The following is a 25,810-nucleotide window of genomic DNA, read 5'->3' as shown; positions in this document are numbered from 1 at the left end:
CTTCTCGGCTCAACTGTGGGAGTGAGGTCTTACAGGAGGGACAGGAGACTTCCCGTCCGTGCTGGGGAAAATGAAGCTCACGCACGAATGACAGGCAGCGATGCTTCTGCCAAAAGAAAGATTTAATAGGGATCAGCGAGGGTGAGGATGGGCAGCGAAGGCTCCAGGGTCCCACGGGACAGGGGGGACCACAGCAGAGGGTCCCCTGAACAGGCAGCTTTGCAGGGTGGAGGACGCCAGCTTCGGTGCTCTGCCGCGTCCTCTCCCCAGGACTGGCCAGGACAGCAGACACGCGCCCTGCCTTTCTTACCTTTAGCCTTAGGAAAAAGCGCCTTTCTTCCCTTAAGTCTCAGACCTGCACAGCCACGGGTGGCAGCGGCTGTGGACGCGGCTCAGCATGCAGCCTCCTCCCCAGCCGCCCAGCGCAGGTGGCAGACAGCCTCACACCGCCAGCCGCTCGAGGACGGTCCTCACCCGTGCTAGAGGCCGCCGAGGTGGTGTGTCCTTGAAGTGCGTGGAGGGTCGGTATGGGATCTTCCTTGAGGTGGGGGTAGGAGGGAGGGGCTGCTCTTAGGAACACAGGTAAACAAAAAGCCCAACTTGCGGCCCGGTGGCCAGCGTGATTAAAGCGCACAGACGCGTACCGAGGCAGGAGAGGAGACGTGGGCAGCCGGGCCGCAGCGTGCCGAGGGTCCCGTGCTCAGCTGTCACGAGCCACGGGCATATTCAAAACACAAAGGATGAGGCGGCGCCCGCAGGGCCGAGCGCCTGCTCGGCCCGGGCCAGGCTGTCGCTGGCCAGGCGGTCCAGCTCGTGGCACTCCCGCAGCGTGTCCTGGAACTGCCGGCACGCCTCCTCCAGGATGGAGCTGCTCCGGGGGGGCCACGACTCCCAGTACCCTGGCTCTACCCAGGGCTGCGCCTCGGCGGCTCTCGGGCCCGGGCTGGAGCCGGGGCGCAAGGAACTGTCCAGGTCCCGGCACAGCTGGTAGAACTCACTGCCACGCCCGGTCACGCGCTCACCATCGATGACCTTCAGGCCGGGCAGCAGCTCTCGGACCAGCGTGGAGTAGGAGGGGCTGGCACACAGCGGGTTGCCGAGTCGGGCCAAGGGGTCCCGGAGCCGCAGGCACTCGAGGCCCCGCAGGCCGGCCAGACACTGCAGCTGCCCAGGGGTGGCCAGCAGGTTGCCCGCGGCATTGAGACTCTGCAGGTTCTCGCAGGCGGCCAGCGGCTCCAGCCCCGTCAGCCGGTTGTCGGAGACATTGAGCACCACCAGCCGGCGCAAGGAGGCCAGCGGGCCCAGCTGGGCGAGCGCGTTGCCGGACAGGTCCAGCCACTCGAGAGCCAGGCACTCCCCCAGGCAGCCCAGGTCCACCAGCCCCAGGCCCCGAAGCTTCAGCAGCAGGATGGACTCCAGGGCGAACTCACCCGAGCGCGACTTGAGCAGCTGCGGTGTGACTCGTGCCCCGTCGGCCTCTCCTGGCTTCTCAGCCTGGGGCTCCATCAGATGCGGTCCGTCCAGGCGGCCCCGGGCCCTGGTCCTGTCACAGGGACGTGGGTGCCGGGAGGGGTCAGCTGACCGCGCGCCCAGAAAAAGGCACCCTCGAGTCTGCCCTGGCCAGGGCCGGAGGCCTGTTTCCAGCACCGCTGCTCAAGGGCCGGAGGCTCCTGAGGAGAGACAAGCAAACAGTGAGCAGGCCTCTCCTGAGCGTCCTGAGTCTGCAGCCGTCGACGGCACCAAGTACCGCCCAGCCTCTGCCACTGAGGCAGAAAGCGAGCTGGCCCAGCAAGACCTGAGGCCACAGAGCCCCCCTGAGGGAGGCGGGCCAGGCGCAGGCCCCCACCTAAGCGGGGGGCCCTGACGAGGCTCGAGCAGTTACGGCCATAGCGGACACAATTCAGATTCTTCCCCTTTTCCGTATCTGCACCGGGAGGCAAAATCTCTAAATTGTCCTTTTTCGGCAACCGCTCTTTATGATCTATCTTTATGAATTCTGAGGTGTTTCTTTTTAACTATTTTAGTTTTTTAATAGATTATAGGTCACCACCACCAACAATCTGTTTTGTTTCCTTCCATATGCAGACACAAAAGACAGCACGATAGGCCTTGCTTCGTTCTCTCAAAAATGTTTTTTTTAATTTTTTTTTTTATTTTTTAATGTTTATTTATTTTTGAGACAGAGAGAGACAGAGCATGAACGGGGGAGGGTCAGAGAGACAGGGAGACACAGAATCGGAAGCAGGCTCCAGGCTCTGAGCCATCAGCCCAGAGCCCGACGCAGGGCTCGAACACACGGACGCGAGATCGTGACCCGAGCTGAAGTCGGACGCTTAACCGACTGACCCACCCAGGCGCCCCTCAAAAATGTTCTTGGCTCAATGTTTTATTTTTATTTTATTTTTAATTTTTTTTTAATGTTTATTCATTTTTTGAGAAAGAATCCAAGTGGAGGAGGGGCAGAGAGTCGGGGACAGAAGATCCAAAGCGGGCTCTGGCCTGACAGGCTGACAGCAGTGAGCCCGATGTGGGGCTCGAACTCTCACGAACCGCGAGGTCATGACCTGAGCCCAAGTCGGATGCAACCAGCCGAGCCACCCAGGCACTCCCCCACCCTTTTAAAAATATTTTTAACTGACCCAATGTTTTTTTTAAAACATTAGCAATGCATTCAGAATGGTCTCCAGATTGCATAGGCCAACGTGTAACCTCTGGTTGCAGCTGTGGGGCCTGAAGGCTCAGCTCTCAGTCCAATGAGGAGCCTGAGGTCAAGGGAAGGAAGGGACGGTGACGGCCCCGGGAGCAGGTGCAGCACTGCCAGTCCTGATGCCATTGCTCTCCACCCTAGCCCGCCAAACTAGCTCTTTACTCCGGCATCGACGGAAGGGCATCAATCCCTATGTGCCAGACAGAATGGTCCTACCTGCAAACATGACGTCATTTCCTAAGAACACAAGTGGGGAAGGCCAGGCAAAGAAGCCATCCTGGACGGAAGGACCGGGGTAGCACCTGGGTTCCGGGAAGGCAGGGGAAGGAGGGCCTTTCCAGTTACCAATGGCCGTGGGCCAGCATGAGCCTAGGCGCCAGTGCAAGACCACGCGCAGGAGGGAGGAGGCCTGGGCAGGGGGACATCGGCAATGCCGGCCACAGAGGGGTCAAGGTTTGAGCACAGAGAAAACAAGAAGGGACCTCTGCTCCAAGTGGCAGCTTCCCAACCCTGCAGACTCTAGCTGGGCCTGGGCCAGGCAGGGTGACGCCTGCAAGGAACCATGGGACCATTCACTCCTGTTTATAAAACCTGGGTTCCAGGGTGTTGACCAGTCCCAAGTCTGTGTTTACACAATCAATGCAGTTTTTTGGTTCCCTCTCCAAGGAAACCGGGCCCAGAATTCCTCCCACACCCCCACCAGGGAGCTGGGGAGGCTGCTAACAGATCTGATCCGCCTCCCCCACGGCTTTACCTAACTCCTTCTAGTCCGCAACACCCCTTCATTTCCACTTCATTTCTTTCCAAAAGCGATTCCAGGCATCCACTAAGAGGTCTGGTTCACTGTATTCAAAAGGGGTCTGCTGGGGCTTGTAAGCAGTGAGACGCGGTCAACTTTGCATCCACTTAAAACTGTCACCCATGGGGGTGAGGGGTGCGAGAGGGGCACCAGACACTAGAACCTGCCATAAAAGCACTGGAGAGACAGGGCTTCACGGAAGGCAGCGAGCACTGAAGCGTGTAGAACAGCTTCCAAGGGTCTAGCCACGTCACTGGATGCAGGGGCTCCCTTCCCCGACATGTGGGGCACATGGGACAGCCTGAGGGAGGGGGCAAGAAGACATCCAGCTGGAGGTGACCGTGTGCATCGGGCCTAGGAGGCAGTCGAAGCTCTAGCCTGAAGGGACTCAAACGTCATCCGCAGAGGTGCCCAGGGAGAATGTGTGGCTCACGGGCCAGGCTTCTGGAGGACACAGACCTCTTTAAGTATCTGCAGGCCTCTGTCCGGGATTACGCACAGCCTCCCAACCACACGCTATTTTGGGGGTGAATGTGGTCAGGAGCCCCTGGCGCACAGAGAAAGGGAGCAGTCATGGGCCGACGTCGAAAGAACACCAACGTTTATGAGGCTGAGTGGAGGGCACTGACGAGCAGCCAGAGGGAGGCGTGCAAGGACCCAGTGACGGACACTGTTCCAATGCCCACCAGACTCAGAGATGAGGCCCCCGGGCAGGGACAAGCCCACAGACTGACCACGACGGTTAGGGAGCCATGCCCTGGAGAACCGGCTCGATGACCGTCTAGACGGAGATGGCTGCTGTGGAGGGAAAGGACGGGAGGACCGGGTAGGGGCGGTGGTGGGAGGAAGGGAGGAGTTGTACGTGCTCCCCACCTTAAAGCTGGGAAGAACGCTTTTTGCAGGAGAGGAAACAGAGGAGCAAAGAGCACATTAACTGGAAATCGGGACTTCTGTGCCCCCGAGTCCTGCCTGGGGGGAGACATGTGGCCCTCCAGCTCACCGCCCCACGCCCCATGCCCCCCGCCCCCGCCGATGACAGTACTGCATAGTCACCAAGGTGGATCCCTGACTCTCCAGTGCACAGACCTCTGCTCTGCCCCCAGTCCCATGCTCCCTGAAATCCGCACGCCTCAAGCAGGCAGGTCTGGGCCCGACCGACCGAGCGCCCTCCCACCTGCTGTGCAAACCCAGCTGACACACAGGCGGCAGCTTGGAGCGGGTGGGCCCTGCTGAGGGAATTGGCTCATCCACGCCAACCCCCTGCAACGCTCACCCCTGAACATCCAGAATCCGAGTCCTCCTATCCTGGTCCAACATGTGTCTGCGGACAGGATTTGGTCACACGGATGGGACCATGACTAAGGCACAGAGGACACTCGTCTCTCCTGCAGGAGGCCACCTTCCCTCGTTCCGAATCGCCACTGCTGAGTCTCAGTTTACCTACCTAGCAAGTGGGCTGGCAAATGGTGCCCAGGAGCCAGCCAAGGCAGGACACAGCTACAGCCAAGGGGGAACCGGTTAACACAGCGCACAAGTGGACAGTCCCACGGCTGCTTCAGTGAACCTGGAGACCCTTCCTCTGGCCCATCGCCTCCCATCCCCAGTGGAGTTCAGGGTTCTTTACCACAGCACGACTGCCATCCGAGACCGGGTGAGTCTCTGTCGTGGCGGTGATCCTGCGCATGGCAGGTGTTCAGCGGGGTCCCTGTGCCACCCACATAGGTGTGCGGCACAACTTAGAGTCACTTTTGGACAGAGTTCACCTTTTCTATGCATAAACCACTAGAGACAAATTAAGCAATGGATGAATGGGAAATGACATCACCCTGGGGAAGAAAAAAAGGGCAATGTGTCAAGAATCGAGAACCTATCCCTATTCCCTCCAAACAGGTGGAGGGAGGACTCTGGCCACCTCTGTCTAATGCCCTAGGGTGCAGCATCCTGCCCTCCCCTCTGATGCCGGACACACTTCCCACAGGCAGACTTTCAGGGCGTCAGACGAGGTCGGCCTCGCTGTTCTGCTCCCCGTCGGCCAGGTCTCCACTGGGGAAGATGAGGGCAGGGGCGGGGTAGTCGGGGAAATTCTCCAGGTTGCTCTTCAAGAAGAGGAGATGTTCAATGGTCCCCACTGGGAGAGGGGCGCCATGCTCCGCAAGGGCAGGGCTGTCCAGGGAGGCACAGACGCTTCCAGAGAAGGCCCCCGTTGGGGGACAGGACAGGTAGACAGTGGCCAGTCTCGCCAGAGCTGGCCAGACCTCCTGCCTCTTCTCCCAGTAAACCAGCGGGTCCTCCTGGGCACCAACTGTCTCATTCTCACGCAGGTACTTCTTGACGATGACACTGGCCAAGTGGCTCTCGGTGGAGAGCGACGCTCCGCTTCTCTCGGACGCCAGCAGCCCCACGCTTTCCAGCTGCTCCAGCAAGCTCTTCTCCCTCTGGTCCAGCAGCAGAGACCCCGAGCCGCCGCCCCCCTGCACAGGCACCTTCTGGCCCTTCCCCTCGGCCCCAAGGCTCCTGGCGACTCGGCCGCTCGGGGTAGGGCCCGCACGCCTTGCCTTGGGGCTGTGCAGGGAGGGTGAGGGAGGCAAGGAGTAGTCGGACACCATGATCTCCTTCACCTTGTACACGAGAACCTGCTTCCAGTGGTCAATGTCGGCCCCCGTGGGCAGGATGGACTCGATCTTCCCCTTGAAGCGGGGGTCCAGGAGGGTCGCCAGCACAAACTCCTTGCGGTGGAAGAGCTCGTTGAGCTGGCCGTCTGTGGAGAGCTGCAGGGCCAAGCCCTTGGCCAGCCGGACGGCTGCCCCCACCTCCCCGCCGCCCTGCTCCTCGAAGTGCCGGTTAACCTGCTCCAGGAAGATATGCAGGTAGCGTAGCTGGGGCAGCACCTGGCTTAAAGAAGCCCGCGCGGCGCTCGCCTCCCGGACCGCCACCCAGAAGGGCTGCAGGAGCGTGACCAGACTGTCCGTCAGGCTCCAAAACGTAGTCGACAGGGCCGTCCCAGCCCTGCCCAGCTGGTGTCGCCTCTCGTACTCTTGCAGGGGCCGCTGCTGCCTCACCAGCCACTCCAGCAAGCAGTAGGCGGACACCCAGTGGTCCGAGAGCTCCCAGAAGGGCTGCTGGGCCGGGAGGCCACGCTGCAGCTGCAGCTGGCCGAGGAGCCGCCGGGCCTCCGCGGAGCCCTGGAAATGGCTGCAGATGGCCCGCACCGTACCCAGGATGAGCTGGACGCTCTGATGGTGACGCAGGAAGTTCCTCACCAGGGAGTCGAGGCAGTGGGCAAAGCAGGGGAGGTGGGTGTAGCCCTCTGTCCTCACTGCCTGCTCCAGGCTGAGGCAGCCGCCCGACACCAGGAAGCCTGGCTGCAGGGAGCTGCGGCTGAGCCACAGGCCCACCTGCTCCCGTAGCTCCCCCTGCCTCTCCTCCGGAGAGCTCTCCTGGGGCAGGCCCCGAACCCACAGCACGGCCTGCTTTCTCAGGCTCCCCGACGCCACCCGCCGACTGCCCGGCTGTACGGCTCCCCAGTGGGCGGTGATGGCCACGTAGTCCACAACCGTGTCCCGGGCAGCGGCGGACACGGTGAGGTGGACACAGCTGCCCTTGGCCCACTGCATCTCCCGACACACCTGCTCCTCGACCGCCTCACGGAGCAGAGGCAAGGCTCTCCCGCAGAAGAAGGCGGGAGGCGGCACGTGGTAGCAAGGGTCGACCTGGGCCATAAACCTTCTGAAAGGCAGCGATGACACAAAGGACAGTGGCAAAGCCAGGCTGCAGAGCAACTCCGCGATGCTGCGGGTCCAGGCCTGTGTTCGGGGCTGGCCGGGGGCATGGGTGCCGCCCCGGCCCACCCCGACTGCCGGCGGGGAGGCGGCGGGGTCATCTCTGCAGGAAGGAGGCAAGAGTGGCGGAGCCAGTGACAGCTGCTCAGGCCTGCCCGCCGCCAGCTGCCTGCCACCATCCACCAGAGGGGGAGCATCCGTGCAGCGTCCTGGTGACGGCAGCCCCTCGGGGGCAAGGCCAGCAGGACTTGCGGGCAGGCCCTTGTGCTTTCTCTCCTCGGCCCTGCCCTTCTTCTCCCCCGGGCTGGCTGCGGCTGGCCTTCTGTCTCTCTCTAGTCCGTGCTTACTCACCAAGTGACGGACCAGGCCTGAGGTTTGGAAATGACCCTTAAATTTGCCCAGTCTGATGCTGGCATGACACAGAGTGCAGGTGACGTGGCAGACGTCCTTGCAGTCAATGGTAAAGAACCGTCCGATGTCTGACACGGCCTTGTGACCTGCGGTGTCCGCGGGGCCGGGGGAATGCCCGGGAAAAGCCCAGCCCTTGGTCTCCGCTTTTAGAGTTCTGACCAGCTTCTTCAGGCAGGGTGGCTTGTCCCCGACAGCCGCAAGCAAGTGCCTCTTCTTCCACTTCTTGAGGCGTCGCAGCTCTCTGGCCAGATGGGCGATGAGGAGGTCGGCTCGCCTTGCCTTCTCACTCTCACCAGGCTGGCCCACCTCTGGCCTGTCCGCCCCGGCTGCCTGGTGTAGCGCTGGGGGAGAGGGGGACCGGCCAGAGCTGAGCGCTGGGGCCCTCGACTTCTTTCCCGTCGGCTCCCCCTCCTCCCTCTGCCCTCGTGCCTTCTGTTTGGACACCTTCTTCTCAGGCTGCCCAGGGGACTCCTGCCCAAGCACAGACTTGAGGCTGTAGAGGCCAGAGTCGTCCTTTGGCTTCCTCCACCCAGGGCTGGCCTGGCACTTTTCACGGGAGGCAGCTGGGTGCAGACCGGGCCTCCCTAGGGAGCAGGCTGCGCTTGTCTCACTGTGGACAAGTAGGCCCAGGGTGCCTTCCTCCTGCTCCTCCAGGAAAACTCCGTCAGGTGAAGGGACCGACGAGGAACTGGGGAGGGGATGAGGTCTCTTCCTCCGTAGGGGCAGATCCGTCTCACTCCCCTTCGGGGAGGCAGACAGTCCGATCTTGCTGTGGCCACTGACAGCCTTCTCTCCTATTTCTACAAACTCAAGTTTGACCTCGGTCTCCAGCAGGCGCCCCCCCGCACCCCAGCCGAGTCCGTGAGAGGTATTGGTAGCTCTGGTTTTAAACTTGGAGCTAGGAGAAGCCAGGGAAGCAGCTGGGCTCCTGGGTCTGGTCACGGAGGAGGCAGTACACACAGACGGCCCCTGCCCCACTGATCCTGAAGGTGTATGTCTCTTGGGGGGCTTCCCGATTTTTTCCACTTCCAACATGCTTGGGAACTTGGGGAAATGAGATGGGCCCAGGCTGCAAAGCAAGATGAAAAGAACGGCTCTCAGCTCCCCTACTCAACCGTGGGGACTCTGCGGGGAAGGCCAGAGGGGAGAAAAACGAACAGAGGACAGGCGTAGGGAGAGCCTAGGAAATCAGCCCCGGGACAAAACTCTCAAGACCACAACCTCCTTGCTGAAAGCTGACATTCACTCCTCCAGACTGAATGGAACAGCCCTCAACCAGAATCCCCAGGGCCCTCTGTACGTTAGCAGTTTCTACATCCATCTTTGCCAAACTAACTGAGGTTTCTCTTTTTCCTTTTGATGTTTATTGAGAACCCAGCAGGCACTTGGCGATTCTGCCTGGTTGTGGATAACGGAGAAGATCGGCAAGGTCCCTGCGTGCACGTGGCCTCCAGCTTGGCTGGAGAGACGGAAGTAAGAGACTGACCCGCACAACGGGGAGGTGCAGGAACAGAGGGGCGCCACTTGCAGCTGTGAGTCCCCAAGGAGGGGACCGACCTGGCCAAGAAGTCAGGCAGGTCTCCCTGGCGGAGGTGCAGGCGCCAGGTGCCGTCAGCTCAGGCCAGGAGGTGTGGAGCCCATGTCTCTGCATCCTGGGCACCCAGGCTGTGCCCGTCACCTGGCAGGGCATCAGAAACAGGTCATGATGCTGGGTACTGGGCGGTGAGGCCGCCAGAGGCCTTGCTTAGATCTTCTGAAATTCCTTCTCTAGAAATCAGCCTGCGTCAGGGACACAGGACAGCAGCACAGAACAGGGTAGCCCCTGATGCCAGTGACTCGTGCCCCCCAGTGTCCTGTCACTCCCCTCTCTCTGTCCTAGAGAGACTCCATGCTCTGGCTCTGGCCCCCACCGCTCGTCAACACCCTTCTTGCCAAGGCCACAGCGCCCCCCTCGGCACCGCCTCCAATGGACCTCTTTCAACCTGTGGGGGCCGGCCCAAGTCCTCTGTCTGGAACGCCACCTTTCCGTGGCCCTGGGATACCACACTTCCACCTGCACCTCCCCTGCAATCTCAGTTCTGGTCCCTCTTCCTCCGCCTGTTTCTTCCTGCTGTTTCCCAGGGTTCGCACCCAGGTCTCGATTCTCAGTTCACATACCCTCCCCAACGGGGGTTGCGTTTACACACTGACATGGCGAGCCTCTCTCCGGCTCAGATGGCTCTCTCCAGCTCCCGCTCACCTGTCTTCCTATAGTCACCTCACTCGTAAACGGGACAGTGTTTACCCAGATGCTCAAGCCCAGGCACGACCTTTACCTCCCTTCTCCTCGTTCGCTCTCCTAGAGATCAGGTCACAGTCAGATCCAGGCACACCAGAAAAGAGACACAGAGAAGTCAGAAGAGAAGTACGTGGAAAGGGAAGGAAAGAAAGAAAAAGCCCAGCGCGAGAATGCATCTCTCTAGACAAGGACAGACTCGCAGAAGGTGACCTAACAGCTCACCACACACATCAGAAAGCAAGTGGAATTCAAGTCTCATCACGCCAAAATGAGATAAGGATTAAACAGGAAGATTTAAAACCAGTACGTTCAGACACTGAGTGATGTTAAACATTAAAAAGAATCACCAGGCAGGCTCCACGCTGGGAGTGGAGCTTGCTTAAGATTCTCTCTCTCTCCCTTTGCCCCCTTCCCCCCCACCAGTGCCCACCCTCTCCCCCACCCCTCTCGTGCACATGTACGTGGGGGGCAAAGGGGGGGAGGGGGAAACAGAGAAAAAGAAAAACAGAATCACCAGGGAGAGCAGGACTGCCTTTGTAGGTGACAAGCCCACTAAGGCGGCTCCGGGAAGATTCTGACCATAGAAGAGGGTGAGCGACGTGATGCTGAGCCCCTCCCAGCTGGGAAAACCTCAGAAGGATGAGAGGCATCACCCCAGGCCCACTGCCCAAGAACCCAGCTGCTGCCACACCGAATGTGTGACCCCCCCCCCCCCACGGGAGAGGCACCGTGGACAGGCTGGACGAAGGTGCCGCGAACTGTAAGACACCATCCCGGGGCCCGGGAGAAGTGCTCTGGGACATCAGAACCGGACTGGGCTTACCTCAGCTCTTATTTCATGGCTGTAGAACTGGAAATCCAGAGTGGGGGCGTGATGGCAGAGCGGACGACCAGGGCCGGCAGCAGGCCTCCGGAAGCGGCCTGTAGGCTTTACCACCACTGACAGCTCAGAGCGAGCAACTGAAACCTGGCCCAAGTCAGACCTGTGCTCACCAGTAATGGCCGAGAAAAGGAAAAAACCAGTGTGTTAGGACTGTGCCTGGCTCACACCAGTCCCGTTCTGTTCTCCAATGTGCCTTGTCCCGTCAGTACATCTTTTTTGGTCGATCCATTGGACCACTTAACAAGAATTCATCGGATACCTGCCGTAAGCCAGCCCCGTGCCCTGAAGGCACAAATACAGGAGAGGAAGCACCCGGCTGGCACCCGAGGCTTAGGACAAGAAGACAACCTGGAAATGGGCTCATGGCACCAGACCACGGCAAGCGGTGTCCGCGCTGTGAAGGCCGGGCCTCGGCCTGACCTACAGATAAACGGATTCTGTGACACTGGGCTTTGGACTCCGTCCTGCGAGGGGTCACTTACCTTCAGCTACTGCTTCAGGATCCTTAAGTCCTGACGGACTCCCTGAGTATAGCTGGGACCTTGCACGGGTGCAGTCGCCGATGGTAACACACCGCCTTCTCTTAAGCCACCAAAGCACACAAGGATGACAACGAGGCTGACACCGGGAGGACCAACTCGAATCGAAGTGAATCTAAGATGCAAAATTTGAAAGGAAAACCATTCAAAAACTCCAGTACTTTGGTTATCGGTAAGAAGTTACTTGTGACATTTCTCCTGAGAGATGACAAATGCACATTTGAGGACAGCTATGACGCAGAGGCCCTCGGGCTACCCACTGAGCAGCATCACAAGCACCGCAGCGAGGCCATGTGAGGCAGGCACGGTACACAGGGGGCGAGGAGGGCCGGGGCAGGTAGTGGCAGAGGGACTGGGGCCGCGGGGACAGTTTGGACAGCTCTTCCGGAGGCACATGTAGAGGAGAACTGGGGGACAGAGGGGGACTCCCTAGTGATCCCATTGACTAATGCAGGTCACTTTTGGATATACTGATTCGCGGTTGTTCTGCAACAAATCTTTAGAAATACATGTGACAGATATGGGGTAGGGTCTGAGCTAAAGGTACAGATCCGTGTGAAAGCCTCCACAGAAACTAAGGAAAGGGCCGGAAGGAGAAGAGAGTGGCGGGCGGCTGTCCAGGCAACGCGGACACTGTAGAGAGGCCAGAAGGGGAGGGGACTTCCAAAATGACTGACAGGCAAAGACAGACACAGAAGAAACTAAAGCCAAGTTAGGAAAGCCAAGAGAAGACTCTCCAGGTAGGCCAGGCAGAGTCAAGGTCACTGCAGAGGACGAAGACGGAGACATGGCTGTGCAGTGAGAACTGGGGGACACAGGTGCCTGCCATGTCAGAGGTGGGGTGGGGAAAGGAGGGCCATGCTTTGGAGATAAAAGGCTTGACTTCATCTCCAAACAGAGAAAGGGCGTAGTGGGAAGAGAGAAAAGAATATACATATACAGGAAAGAAGTGATGGCAGGAACTTTCTTTGGGAAAGGGATGCAGGGCACAGGCGGTGAGCGGGTTTATCTTTGGAGACGAGAAAGAATCTATTTTCTCTGAGAGCAAAGAAAGACAGACGGCTGCGGTGCCAGGCAACCCCTGAGTGCAGGTGGGGGAAGGAACTGAGGCAGTTTATGACAAGGAGCCCACAGATTCCCAAGGGGAAGCCATAGGTCTCCAGAGGCAGCAACCTGCTGGCTGAGACTGAGATGGCAGGTGTCTCTTGCATGTCTCCTACGTCTGTGCAGCCTGCATGGATCAGGGGGCTCTCTTCTAACTGCACTCAGCAGCCCTTTCCCCATGTGCATGCCCAGAAGGAAAGGAACCACTTCCCTATTTCTCTGTGCCTGCCTTACCCCAGAGCCTTGTGCAGAGCTCAGCCTGCCCAGGGTATCCCATAACTATGCCACACCTTTCTCTCTGTTTTTACTGCCCAATCCCACCGACCAGCCCCCTCCTGTCTTAGCTCCTGAGCTGTCTATCCATCCCAGATCCCAGGACATTTCAAGGCACTTGCTGGGCCCTCAAGTCCTGGGTTCCTCATCCCCCACCCCCCACCCACTCACTTGCGGGGAGACAGAAAGGTGGTGAGAAAAAGAATGGGAGGAAGGAAAAGAGTAGAGCAAGTTACTATACATTTTGGGGTCTGACCACGCGCGAAAATTTGGCTCCCAGCAAACCCTAAGCGAGACGTTTTAAAGAATAATCGCGTGTCGTTAGATTTCACATTATGCCAAAGTGACAAAAGATGAGATCTGTTTTAAATTACTGTGTTCTGCGAGGCTGCCTTCCATAACGGACTGAAGAGCGTGAGGTCTGGAGCCAGGATACGTGGGCTGAAATCCTGGCTGCTACCCACTCAACAGCTACCTAAGATCCCGCCCTAGGGTGCCTCGGTTTTTTCACCTATACAACAGGGATAACAGCCCCCACCTCACAGGCTTGTTCCGTGAGCTAAAACATGTAGAAGCCTGTTTAAGGGCAGTCCCTGGCACAGAGCGAGACTGGACACGACCCGCTGTCCAATACATACAGCCTCACCGGGCGTGCTTTCGGCGCCGGGCACTGGGAGGGGGCTGCTAGCCAGGGAGGGAGACCCCGGGGCCTTCCGACGCGCCGGGAGGGGCTGGGCAAGGCGCCCCACCCTCCAGCCCCGGCGTCCGCGTCGGTGAAGCGGGACCGCAACGCCCCCTCCCCGGCTTACCTAGGGCCTGGGGTCCGGGAGGGGCCTGGCCGCCCGCTGAGACCAGGCCCGCGAAGCTACGAAGCCGGGCGCCGCTCCCGCCGCAGCCGACAGCCCCGCAGCAGTCGGCAGCGACGAGCCCACCGCCCCACCGGCCACCGCGCCTCACCCCCAGCCACGGCGGGAGCCCCCGGAAGACACCAAAGGCCCAAAGGCCCAAAGGAGCCGGGGTAGGGGGCTCGACTTCCGGGACGCGCAGGGGCTACTTCCGGGAGCGACGCGCGCCCACCCCTGCCTGCGGATGGTACGCTCCTCCAGCTGGCGGCCCGCGCCCCCCAGTGCGCAGGCGCGGGCGGCCGCGGCCGGAAGCCCTAGGATTGCGGGGTCCGCTCCGCCCGAAGTCGCGCGTTCTTCTCACTGTGGCTGGGAAACCCTAGCACTAGTTTAATAGCGCTGCTTCAGCTGCGTGGCCTCGGAGAAAGCAGTCACACGCGCGAAGAGACAGCGGTGGCCTAGTCTTCCTCCCTAGCTGATGTCCAAGGCCCTTTCCGACCCGGGCTCCCTGCGCCCGGGGAAGATGCCCGAGTGCGACCCGCGCGCAGACAGACGCAACCGCAGCCATTGTAATGGACATGTTGTCGGGGTCTCTTCCAGCCTTGAAGGCTCGCGCGGCATTTCGGGAAGCCCTCCCGGGGTGTCTCCCGGGACGGTTTCCCATCGCTTGGCGGTGCCGCGAAGGCTTCGCCCATGTCTCCTGGGACGCGCTACCACCTCCGCAAACAGCCGTTCAGGGGCCACGGAGGCTGCGCCCCTTGGGTTGAGCAGAGAATGCCGTGTTCTTCCACGAAAGTGCCCAGTTCTTGTCTCACAGGCTGCCTTGAGCTTCTTGGCAGCCCTAGGGTCAGACTGATGAAAGGGCCTACGCTGGGGTCACTACCTAGCCTTGGGCAGTCGTTCCTATTCATCTTGCCAGGGGTGGTCTCGGTTTTTACCCTCATAGCGTCCCTCCCCTGGCCCCCAGCAAATCGACTCCAGGCTGGTCCAGTCCTCCTGTTTGGGCTAAAACTAGGACCTCTGCAACAAGAGTACACATCTTTACAATTTACCGAGTCACCTTTTAAAGTGTTATTTTTAAATTTAAGGGGGAGAGAGAGAGAGCATAAGTGCGCACAAGCCAGGGAGGGGCAGAGAGAAGACCAGAGAGGATTCCCAAGCCGGCTCCGCACTGTCACAGAGGAGCCTGATGCGAGGCTGGAACTCACCAATGGTGAGCTCATGACCTGGGTCAAAATCTATAGTCAGATGCTGACTAGGTGCCCCATCAAGTCATTTTTAATGTTACTTGATTCAGTCCATGTGCCAGCACCATTGTTTTCATTTCTGTAGCTTTGCACATCGTGACTCTGTCATACTTTCAAATACCTGGGAGTATCCTCAATACTCTGCTTTTCCAGTAATTTCCTGGTTATTTCTCCATTTATTTTTTCCTGAGAACTTTAGAATATCTACTCTAGTATCCTCCTCCTCCTCCCCCCCCCCCCCATCTTTAGTGTTTTCATTGAGAGGACACTGCATTTGTAGTTATGTCATGGACATTTGACAGGAAGCAGAAATGCAGATGCATAGGGGCGCCTGGGTGGCTCAGTCGGTTAAGCGTTTGGCTTCAGTTTGGGTCATGATCTCAGGGTTTCTGAGTTGGAGCCCGCATCATGCTTTCTGCTGTCAGCTTGGAGCCCGCTTCTGATCTTGTCTCCTTCTCTCTCTATTCCTATTCCACTTGCACACACATGCATGCACACACACACACACACACACAATCTCTCTCTCTCTAAAATAAATAAACTTTTAAACAATAAAATAAGGGGGCATCTGGGTGGCTCAGTCGGATAAGTGTCAGACTTTGGCTCAGTTCATGATCTCACGGCTCGTGGGTTCGAGCCCCGCATCGGGGTCTGTGCTGACAATTCAGAGCCTGGAGCCTGCTTTGGATTCTATATCTCCCTCTCTTTCTCTGCCCCTTAACCCCCTTACCCGCTTGCACACGTGCACACACACACTCTCTCTCTCTCTCTCTCTCTCTCAAAAATAAACTTAAAAAAGTAAAAAAGAAATACAGATACATAAACAGGCCCCAGGTATCTTTCTTGGTCCTCAATTCCCAGGTCATACTTCATATATCAAAATGCTCACAGTGGATCAGCATAGTGTTTGTGATGGGAACAAAAAAAAAAAAAAAAAAGGAAAAGGAAGCTGAGGTCCTGGCAGAATAGAGTGGCAAGGAACTAACATATGTAAAAATAGTGTGATCAATAGCTTCCACTTACTGGTGAGCCAGGCACTTTAATCCATTCTCTTGGCTCATATTCCCAATCTCTCTGAGGCAGGCACTATTATTATTATATCAACTGAACAGTAAAACGAAGATCATAAAGATTAAGTAACTTTCACTCAACTAACATCAATTAGTTGATGATGTTAGTGCTGGCTTGGTCCTAGCATTCTGTGGGTTTTTTGTTTTTTTTTTTTGTTCTGAGCGATTCTTCTGCAGGTTCATTAACACAGAAAGTGGTCTGAGTTAGCCTAGACTTTGGTCATTTGCCCTCACATTCCTGGTTTTAAAAGCAAAGCTGTGGTGTCTGTCAACTGACTTTGTTCCTGGAAGCCCCAAGGTTTTTACACAAAGGTCACTTCCAGCACACAGACCTGGAGGTTATAACCACCCCCACTCGATTTCACCTCTGCTCACATTCCCATTGCTATCACCTATCCGATTTCTGTTCAAAGCAACTAAAATTCATCAAAAGGCTTACTCTAGGGTCTAGAATAAGAGGTAACCCCTGTGGCCTGTATGAGAGTACAGGTCTGTCTGTATCTTCTCTTCCTTGTTCAGAATCTGGCTGATGGGTGTCTCTTGTACACACCGGAATATGCCAGATCTCTCGGGGATGTGGAGGCGGTAAGAAGACACACAAGATTTTTGGAAGGCTTGTATCAGAGCAGTTTCAAGCTGGCAAGTTTCCTTAGCTCTTTGCCCTTTGGTTTTGATAGTGCCTGGCTCCTAGCAACTGCTCAGTGAACATTAGCCGTGGTTGTGGTTACATATCCTTGAAGGACATTCCACTCAGGCTATGTTATCCTCTGGAGGGTTGTCCCTGCTCCCCACTAACAGCGGTGCTCTAAGGCCACAACCTCTAACATGTGCAAGGCACCCCAGGGGTGGCGTAAACCGGGCTCAGGAGGTTTAGCGCCTTCGTGAGAGCACCGCCCTCTGCTGGCCACCCTGTGTGTGTGCAGCTTAGCTTACCTTGGCTGCCTTTGGTGTTTCTTCTCTTGGGGTTCGGCCAGTCCCAGGGTGGTCGCCAAGGCTGTTTCCCTCCCTACTCTGCCACTAGGTATGGTGCAGGGGTTTCCTATTCTCTGCCACTTCCCATCTTTAGGAATCTTTTGCTTCATGTAAGTTCTCCGAGTGTCTGTCCGAGGAGACATTCACTGATGAGCCCCCACGTGGCAGATGGCAGATGTTTGAAACGAACTACAAAACAACTCTCGGCACGTTTCAGTTCAAACCCTGCACAAAGAGACTCAACCAACCGCGTGTGGCTTCAGACAGCCTAAGGCTGGATACCCGGGGCAACGTAGCCCTGTTGGGTTCTTCTCTGAAAAAGCTCTGTCAGAAGAATTTACGGTCATTTCCAGCCAAAACATGACCACAGACCTCTGACCCTCTGCCCTCTGTCCTTTCTTACAGCATTTACTAAAAACGCTTGCAGTCGTGAATCCTTCCTCTGTCCCTTTGAGAGATATATACGTATCTCCTGCAATCCAGTGACGTCTCCCTCCAGGACATGAACTTCAGTCTTCCGAAATGAAATCAGGAAGGATCGGGTCCCAGTCTCTGTGGGAGACACAGGTGGCCTAGTGGCACTTACACTAACCAACCCTTTGTGATTTCTCACTTTCCTGACTTACTTGAGCCCTCACTCTCCCTTTCAACTGCCTGTCACCTCGGCACAGATAAGAGGGAGCTCAGATTTCCCTTACTATCAGTAGTTACAGAATAAAACCTGCTTCTCACTGCTTTAACTCATGTCCAGCCATGCTTATCTTTGACAAGACCTGTTCATCTTGCAGTTTCTGCCGTGGGTGCAGGGGTGAAAGCTTTGACAGGAATGCAACCCTCACCCAGTGGGTGGGCATCGGATCCTGGGAGTCATGCACCCATGCTCTCAGCTGCTCTCCCTTCTCCCTGGATGGCCGTGCAGGCAGAAAGGAAGGGAGCGGAGGGAAGGACCATGCTGGGGAAGGGTCTCCCAGCCCCAAGCTGCTCTGTTCGGAGGTGGCCTGGAGAGCGCGGGATGCTCCCCAGGACCGCACCTGAACAGAGGAACAGACACACATCCTGAGAGAGTCCGGAGGAGCGGCCGCAGTCTGATGCCAGGGAAACTGAGAAGCCAGGGAAGGGAAACTGTGTGGGAAAGCAACCGGATGTTGCCCCTCACCTCCCCAACCCTGGGCCTGGGCCAGTGATCTTCAGCATCCCAGACCTGAGACCCTAAGGGGGGAGTGGCTGGGGGGAGCAGGGAGCCCAGAGGGTGGGGCTGGCTTAAGTTTCAGCTGCAGAGATGGAGATGCCACACAGCCTTATGGGGTACGTCCCCAGGGACCCAGGAGAAGTGACCCAGGAAGGTCCCCTTGTTGTATCACTCCCTTTCTCTCTCTTGGGCTTTCTGAAGTCGCTGCTGTCCCCGGTCTCCCCTCCCCCTTGACCTTTGCGGGGGTGGCGCCCTCTGAGGCCCTGGACCTTCCTTCCTCTTGAACCACTTCCAGGAATCCTCTGGTGGTTCTACTCACCCAGCTCTCCTCCCGTCCCCTTGAGAACCTCTTGTACGCCTGACAGGAGCCCTTCTTTATCTGCCCACCCCGTGATCGCTGGCATTCCCGGGGTCTCACACTGCACCCCACTCCACGGGCTCAGGGACCACCGTTATTTTCTGCTGAAGACTCTCAGCTCTTCAGGCCACATCTTCCTCCTGACTTTCAAACCCACTCACCTGGCCACTCACTGGACATCTCCACACGGATGCCCTGGACACGTCCGACTCACCAGGAAACAAAGGAGACCACAGGCCACCGTTTCCCCTCTGAAACTGTTCCTCTGTGGCCCCTCACGGAGCCCATCAGCCAGCAGCCCCGGGACCTCCGTAGCTACTGCTCACTGCAGGGCCCCCGCCCAGAGCACAGAACCTTCTGCATCCATCCCCGCCTGCCCCTCTCCCACAGCCAACAGGCTGGTCACCTGCAGCCCTGACCAGACCTTCCAGCCGCCCCCTCGCCTCCGTCCTCACCACCACGCTCCACTGGGACCCTATAGACAGGCTCCTGTCCGTGACACACCCTATAAAAATCATCCTAGAAATCAAATTGGGTCACGTCACTCCCCTGCCTTAAAACCCTTTCATGGCTTTGCTTTGCCCTTTGGGTCAATCCAAGCTCCTCAGCCGGTGACAAGCCCTCAGTGGTCTGGTCCCTCATTCCTCCCAGTGCCTCCCCACCCCCAAACCTCTTCCGTCTCTGCGCCAGAACCACCCTCCCTGGCCCTGGAGGACCAGTGTCCTCTGCTCAGTCTGCTCCGGCCCCTGCAGGAGGGGCAGGGGCGGGCAGACTGGGTGCGCTCAGGTATTCAGGAACGAGGCAGGACACGCTCTGGAGACTTGGGGGGCCTGCTTTATTGCTCACCCTCAGGCGCCGTGCTCTCTGTATCTGGGGCACAGAAGAGGCCGGTCAGACTTCCACTGGAACAATCATCTTCCTTCTCCTGCCGGAACTGCTTCTGGGCAGAACCTGGGACGGCTGTATTCTCCTTCCGGTCTCAGGAGAATGTAGTTTTCAGTGTCCACGATCCAGAACTGCGGCTCCAAGCGGCTGCCGGTCTCTCCCGTGCCCCAAAGCCACCCACTGAGCACATTCGAACTGGGTGGACAGGGGGGCAGCAGCCAGCAAGCGTGGCCTCAGCCAGGACTTAGCCGCCGCTCATTAGTCATGGATCAGGTTTTCAGTACATTCCACACTCCACAGCCCCCTCTCCAGGAGGGCCACAGAGGGTCAGGACAGGAAGGGAGTTTGAAAGGGGGTGCGGTGAGCTGGCATGTCAAAGGGAAGCCCCAGTTGGGAGCTCTGAGCAACAGGCCAAGCCCAGAACCAAGAAATCTAGGTGAGACATAGCACATTCTACCACTGTTCCAAAGACAATGCCCGCTAAATAGAATATTAAATAAATACGCTCAACAAATATTGGAGATTGGTGTCTTCCCCCAGGGAGGCAGCGTGGCAGATCGGGGGACCCCAGTTAGTTCTGGGACATGGGCCAATGCCCGAGGTCTCAGCCTCAATTCTCTTGGGAGGAGGGAGAGTATGGGCAGGGGTCCTGGGTTCCCTCTCATCTGATTCCTGCACATTCTGCTTTCCACGCCTTGTCAGGCCAGGTGCTCCCAGAGCAGGAATGGACAGGGGCCAGGATGGACCCAGTGGCCCAGTGCCGCCCAAACCTCACCTGCATCTATCTCTCCCTAACTCCGGGTGACCTAGCTGCTACTATGAGGGGGGCTCTGAAACTCACCCCACTGTAGTCAAAGGATGGAATCCAGTCCTGGGCCTGTGCCCAGACTGAGCCCTCCAGGCTGCAGGGAGCTTATCCACAGAGGAGGGGCCAAGATAGGGAAGGAAGATGGAACAGGATATTATTCTAAGGAGATACAGCTTTCTGAGCAAGCCCATTTAAGCGACTTTATAACTACAAAGAATGCTAAGTAAACATACAGCTTTCAATCCTGACCCAAATTACTATGTTGTTTTTTGTGTGTGAATGTTTTTCCATTACTTCAACTTTCTTAGGGAATTCCACATCTGTAAGTGTCTGAAAATTACAGAATCCCAGGGAAGACCTCTGGAACGCCCTGCGTCCATCTCACAGGGTGAGGAGGTGAGGAGGCCCACAGAGGCAGAGATGCTTCCTGGGGTCACAGGGCAGGACTGTGGCAGAGCTGATGAGGACCAGCTGACTCCCCACCCAGGGCTTCCTCTCTGGTCCCGCCCCCCAGGCTTGTAGCATCCCAGGCTGGACCCCCCTTCTCCATAGAACACATGCCCTTTCTGGGGCTGCCACATTTGTAAGAGAAAGGTCCCCCCACCCCCCAGTCAGCTCCCGGCCGGGATCTACTTGGGAGGGGCAGGGGGAGTTTGAGGGCCGGATAGCTTCTGCTCCAGCCTGACTCTGAACTTGGGGCTTCCCAAGGCCCAGATTGGATGGAGAAGGCAGGAGGTCCCCAAACCAGACAGATCCTGGGGTGGGAAGCATGGAGGGACTCAGATACAGCTGTGAGGGTGGGGACAAAGGGGTCATCAGGGACAGTACAGCCAGACTCATCCAGAGAACTGGGGCACCTGAAAAGCACATCACACGAAGGGGTCACTTCCTTGCCGCGGAGACGCCTTCTCCACCACCACCTCCCCCCTCCCTCCCTGGAGAATTTCCTTGTCCTTGTCTGTGCCCCAGCCACGCATCTGACTTCAACTGCCCCTGTGTCCAGTCTGTGCGTCATGGCCCCTGTGCCCCGAGCCTCCCTCCCTCACAACAGATTCTGGCCACGCCCTCTGTGGCCTGCAAACCCACAACCGTGGCCGGGCCTGCCATGCTTCCCCTGAGGACCCGGATCTTGCATGCAGCCCTGGTGCCTCACACCCTCCTGCGGCACCGCCAGGAAGAATACACGTGCTTTGCATCTTCTCTTTTTGTTTCCTTTTTGCCAAATAAATGAATGCCTGAGTGTAAACGTGAACTCTTATGACTGCCCTGTGTGTTCTCCTCCTACGCGCCAGGCCCCTGTCCCACCCGCGGGGTCTGGGCCCCCAGTACCTGGGGCCAAAGTGGCGACGGTCACTCCCACAGGAAGCGCACGTACCAGATGGTCTCATTCTTCAGCTGCGGCCCAAAGAGGGGGTTCAGCTGAGCCAGGATGGTGATGAGCCAGCTGCCGGGGACAGCACAGGGAGGGTGAGCCAGGACGCCGGAAGGAAACCCACGCTCCACACCTCGCGCCATGCGTCCGGTCACGTGGCCAAGCCGGCAGACACACAGGGGTCTGCATTTCCAGGTGAAGGGTCCCGTGAGCCCTCCCCCAGTCTGGCCAGCACAGGAGGTTGGCCCGGGGTTCGTGGGTTCCGGCTTCGGTCTGGTTTGATCTGACGTTTCATAGATTTCTAAGACCCGGGCTGGGGCTGGACTCTGGGACAGGGAAGGGGTAGGACGGCCTCCAGAGGCGTGCTGAAGGGGCCTCCCAGCTGAGCCCAGGACACCTCTGGTCTGGGCCTCCCCCAGCCGGTACCTGGGAGCAGGACAGGGCTGGTCTGCCAGCAGGCACGTCAGAATCACCTACTTCTAGGAGCAAGACGAAGAACTACCTCCTAGGAAGGGCTGATGACCAGAGAGCCCCACGCTGAGGCCTGCTGGCGACAGGACGGGAGCTGTCCTTCAGGCCAGGGAGATCTCCAGGGAACATGGGCAGGCTGCACATCTTGGTGGGGTGGGGCGGGAGGGCCAGACCCTGTTGTCAGGACTTGTGTGCCCACAGTAGTGGGTCCCCAGAGACTCTAAAGGTGCATGACCTCACATGCCAGAAATAGGTCCCCTGGTGCTCCATCTGGTTTTGCAGGAAGGCTCCAGCTGTTTGACCTCAGACCACACCGCAACCCCCAGCAGCCAGTCACGTGGCTGACGCCTGTAAGCTGTCAGAAATTGCAGTCTGCTTATCATCGGCATTAACCCAGAGTTGATGTTTTGTGGAACATAATTTCCAGGCGTGGCATTTTGTAAGCTGCCCCACCTCTCCACCTGTGTGCGCCCGGTCTGCAGCCAGTCTCCCTTTCCCCTACGTCCATCTGGTGTCTGTAGTTACCACATCCCACGCACACGCCGTCTCTGCTGTTCCCAGCCACCACCCTCTATGTCCTGGTCTCTGTGCCATCGAGCCCCAGCCCCTCTGAGGCCCTCCCTGAGACAGATGAGGACATTCTGCCGAGCCCCGAAAGGCCAAGAAACAGCACAGAGGGCCTTAGAGACGTTCTGTCTCGGGAGAATCCTGAAAAACCGTACATCCTCATGTATTTAAGCTAACATTTAAGCTAACGTAGTACGGGTCATTATTTTTTAGCAAGTTTTATTTTTTTGTTGTTAATAGGGGGTAGAAAGTATTTAACGTCGTATGAAGTGAAATGAGAGAACTGACTCAGAGGAATAAATAGTTCGTGATCTAATTAGATAGAACAGGCTTTAACTACAAAACACACCCCAAATATGAAATACATCATGTAAAAAATTTTACATGTGGGCCTTAATCTATGCATTTTGAAAAATTTGGCAGTCTTGCAAAATACTCGTTACTTTTATTTTTTATTCCAGTTGTCTTTAAAACAATCTGTTACCTCTCATTATTGTTTCTTATTTTTTTGAAGTTTTTATTTATTTATTTTTGAGAACGAGAGAGTGCCAGCTGGGGCGGGGCAGAGACAGAGAGAGAGGGAGAAGGAATTCCAAGCAGGATCCATACTCAGCACGGAGCCCGACATGGGGCTCAATCTCATGACCATGAGGTTATGACCTGAGCCGATATCAAGAGGCGGATGTTTAACCGACTGAACCAGGCCCCTCTGTTACCTTGTAAAGAATCAGTATCTCATCACTGTTACCCGTCCTATTTTGATTGTTCTGAATTCAGAATACCCCAACTATGCCAAGCATAACCCACAGAGATAGCGTATGAGACCCAGGAGGAGGGGAGGCCACACGGGCTTCCCATGGCCTGACTGATCACGGGAGAGGCTTCCCTCAAAACCAGAACTTGGACTTATCCCCTGGTTTGGCAGGCAGGATGATTTAAACTTGGAGCAGGGTGACATACAAGGGGTGTGGGTGGAAGGAGGAGTGTCTTCTTTTGTAAAGGGGGCGGGGCTATCGTGAGTGGCAGTTTTAGGAAGAGAACATCTGGGCATTCAGGACGCAGACATTGACTCCCTCACCCTGTCCAGGTTCTTGAATCCCTTGGAATTATTCTCTACATCCCCAGGGCCCCCTTCCCAAGTTTGAAGACTCCTGCTCATCTGATGATTTGAAACCGGCCACATCACAACCACCCAGGAGCATGTATTAGAAATATGAACTCCTAAGTGCAGATGTTGAAAACTGAGTCAGTGGGTCAAGGGTGGAGCCCTGAATGCTGTGTCTTTCCATCTCTCCCAGTGATTCTGGTGCCCTGTCGGGCATAAAGAGCGCTCAGTTCACAGATGAGAAAACATGGACGCTACAAAGCTTGTTTGGCTGCCGCATTTGGAACCAGACCCCAGAGTCCAGGACTTCGAGCCCCCTGCTCTCTGTGCCATCCCAAACTGCCTGCTCCCCTACGTTTTACAGACTCAGCCTTTCAAAAGTGGAATCTGTCACTACCAGGACAGAGGAGAGGGCAGGGCTTAGGGAGAGGAGGGAAGACGTCGAACTGGGGGAGTGGTACTTACAAGAGGTAACAGCAGACAGCCGTGGCCACCAGCATGGTGATAATGACTCTGCAATGGAAGCGGTGGTCTGGTCAGGATGGGTGGAACCAGCACCCTCCCAAGGCCAGGCCAGGGCCAGAGAAAGAGCTCCTGGTGTCAGCCCCTTTCCTGTTGGCCTTCCTGATGCCACCTGAACACAGGAGGCTGACTTCTATTCAGGGTGACAATTGTAAGAGGGAAGAGAAAAACTCAAGCGTCACCCCAGGGGAAAGCCCACCATGACTGCATCTAAGTTGCATTATGGACCTTCTCTTTACCTCCCTTCTCCACCACCTACCATCTTATTGCAGCCATGCTGGGAAAAGATACCCCCCCCCCCCCCCCCGGAGTTGCATTTGTAGCAACACACCATGGAATGTTCTCTGCAATGCAAACTTCATTGGGCAAGGGGATGGAAAACAGAAGCTGGCAAGAAGCAAGGAGACCGTGAGCCATTTCTGAGGCAGAGTGAGTGGTTACCAAGGGAACAGGTAGCTCTGTGTCCATACAAAGAGGACTCTGGACTCAGAAGCTTAAAATGCAGCAGGAGAGACTTCAGTTAGAACTCACCAAAGTTTGCAGGAGAGGTGAGATACTAAAATGGTTTACAAAGTGATGCTGTGGGACTTCAGGATCAGGGACAGTGCCCATTTGTCCAAGTAGCCTCCACCCAAATCCAAATCAGGCCCCAGGACCCCTGGTCTAAAGCACCTGAAGTCAGTGCCAGAGGAATTACACTGGATCCATTCCTTCAACGTTACTAAGCATTGTGGGCCAGCCCTGTGCTGGGCACTGGGGTCCACGGTGGTGAAGGAGACAATCTTCCACGTAGAGGAACTTAAAATCAAGTTCAAGTTCAGGGGAGAGCCCTTCGTAGCTGAGGAACTGATAAACTGACCCACAGTAACTGATGCAGTAACTGATAAACTGACCACAAGGTACAGAAATCTGCTAGGGGCCGCTCAGAAAACAAAACCTGCTAAAAATTATTCAACACATAATCCGTGCCATGCGCTGTTTTACATGCGTTATTTCGGGTATTCCTCACAGTATAGCCTTAAAAGGCACGTACCACCATCATCCACATTTTACGTATGAAGAAAGTGAGGCCTGAAGGGCTAACGTTCGCTCAAGGTCACTGCTGGTGAGCGGTGGACAAACCGCATCAGCGGCCGGCCATGGCCTCTAGCTTCACTGGCTGGAGGGGGGGGGGAACCCTTAACTGCCTCCCGCGTCAGCCGGCCCTCCACCTTTCTAAAGCACCACCGGCTCTGCTCTTTGGCCCCGACCGCCTGCCAGTTCCGAGCCGAAGGCGGCCAGTGAGGACAACGGAGGAAGGCGGCGCCGAACGAGCCCTGACCCAAAGCTCGCTGCACCGCCTGACGCTGCCCGGGGAGGGGTCCGCAGGAAGGCCGGGCCCGCACGTCATCCTTACCCGCGGTTGGGTCCTTTCGGCACGAACCAGGGCCCGGCGATGCCGATGAGGCCCCAGAACGTGGTGAAGATGATGACCGGGAGGGCGAAGGAGTGTGCCGTCATGGCCGGACGCGGGACGCTCAGGCTGGGGTGCCAGGCCGAGCTGCGGACGCTCAGGTGTGCTGGGTCCCCGCCGGCCGCTGGCGCCGAGCATGCGCAGCAGGAACGGGCCGCCAGGGGGAGCTCGCGCAG

At 57.2% G+C, this 25,810-nt stretch overlaps 2 protein-coding genes across 5 annotated transcripts; both read right to left on the bottom strand.

Moving 5' to 3' along the window:
* Nucleotides 1-104: 104 nt before the first annotated feature.
* LRRC61 (leucine rich repeat containing 61) lies at nt 105-14,379 on the bottom strand. Of its 4 annotated transcripts, XR_009607896.3 has the most exons (5): nt 13,583-14,379; nt 11,340-11,511; nt 10,798-10,957; nt 4,951-8,765; nt 1,502-1,670 (listed from the first exon to the last, which is right to left on the bottom strand). XR_009607896.3 is itself a non-coding variant. In XM_060625610.3 (4 exons), the coding sequence occupies exon 4, from the start codon at nt 1,504-1,506 to the stop codon at nt 727-729; it is 780 nt and encodes a 259-aa protein (XP_060481593.2). In that variant the 5' UTR covers nt 1,507-1,670; nt 10,798-10,957; nt 11,340-11,511; nt 13,583-14,176; the 3' UTR covers nt 105-726. The 4 variants fall into 4 exon arrangements, 3 of the variants coding, with proteins under 3 accessions (XP_060481593.2, XP_060481603.2, XP_060481586.3); XM_060625610.3 differs by lacking the exon at nt 4,951-8,765 and having other exon boundaries at nt 105-1,670; nt 13,583-14,176; XM_060625620.3 differs by lacking the exons at nt 4,951-8,765; nt 10,798-10,957 and having other exon boundaries at nt 105-1,670; nt 13,583-14,176.
* Nucleotides 14,380-19,265: 4,886 nt separating this feature from the next.
* ATP6V0E2 (ATPase H+ transporting V0 subunit e2) lies at nt 19,266-25,804 on the bottom strand. The gene is made up of 4 exons (XM_060626122.3): nt 25,578-25,804; nt 24,125-24,172; nt 21,474-21,588; nt 19,266-21,001 (listed from the first exon to the last, which is right to left on the bottom strand). The coding sequence occupies exons 1-3, from the start codon at nt 25,679-25,681 to the stop codon at nt 21,495-21,497; spliced, it is 246 nt and encodes an 81-aa protein (XP_060482105.1). The 5' UTR covers nt 25,682-25,804; the 3' UTR covers nt 19,266-21,001; nt 21,474-21,494.
* Between the last annotated feature and the right edge of the window lie 6 nt (nt 25,805-25,810).

Source organism: Panthera onca, chromosome A2 (assembly GCF_046562875.1).
Source record: "Panthera onca isolate mPanOnc1 chromosome A2, mPanOnc1 haplotype 2, whole genome shotgun sequence".
NCBI classification, from domain to species: Eukaryota; Metazoa; Chordata; class Mammalia; order Carnivora; family Felidae; genus Panthera; species Panthera onca.
Note: the sequence above shows the minus strand (reverse complement) of the source record. Positions and strands in the feature narration are given on the sequence as shown.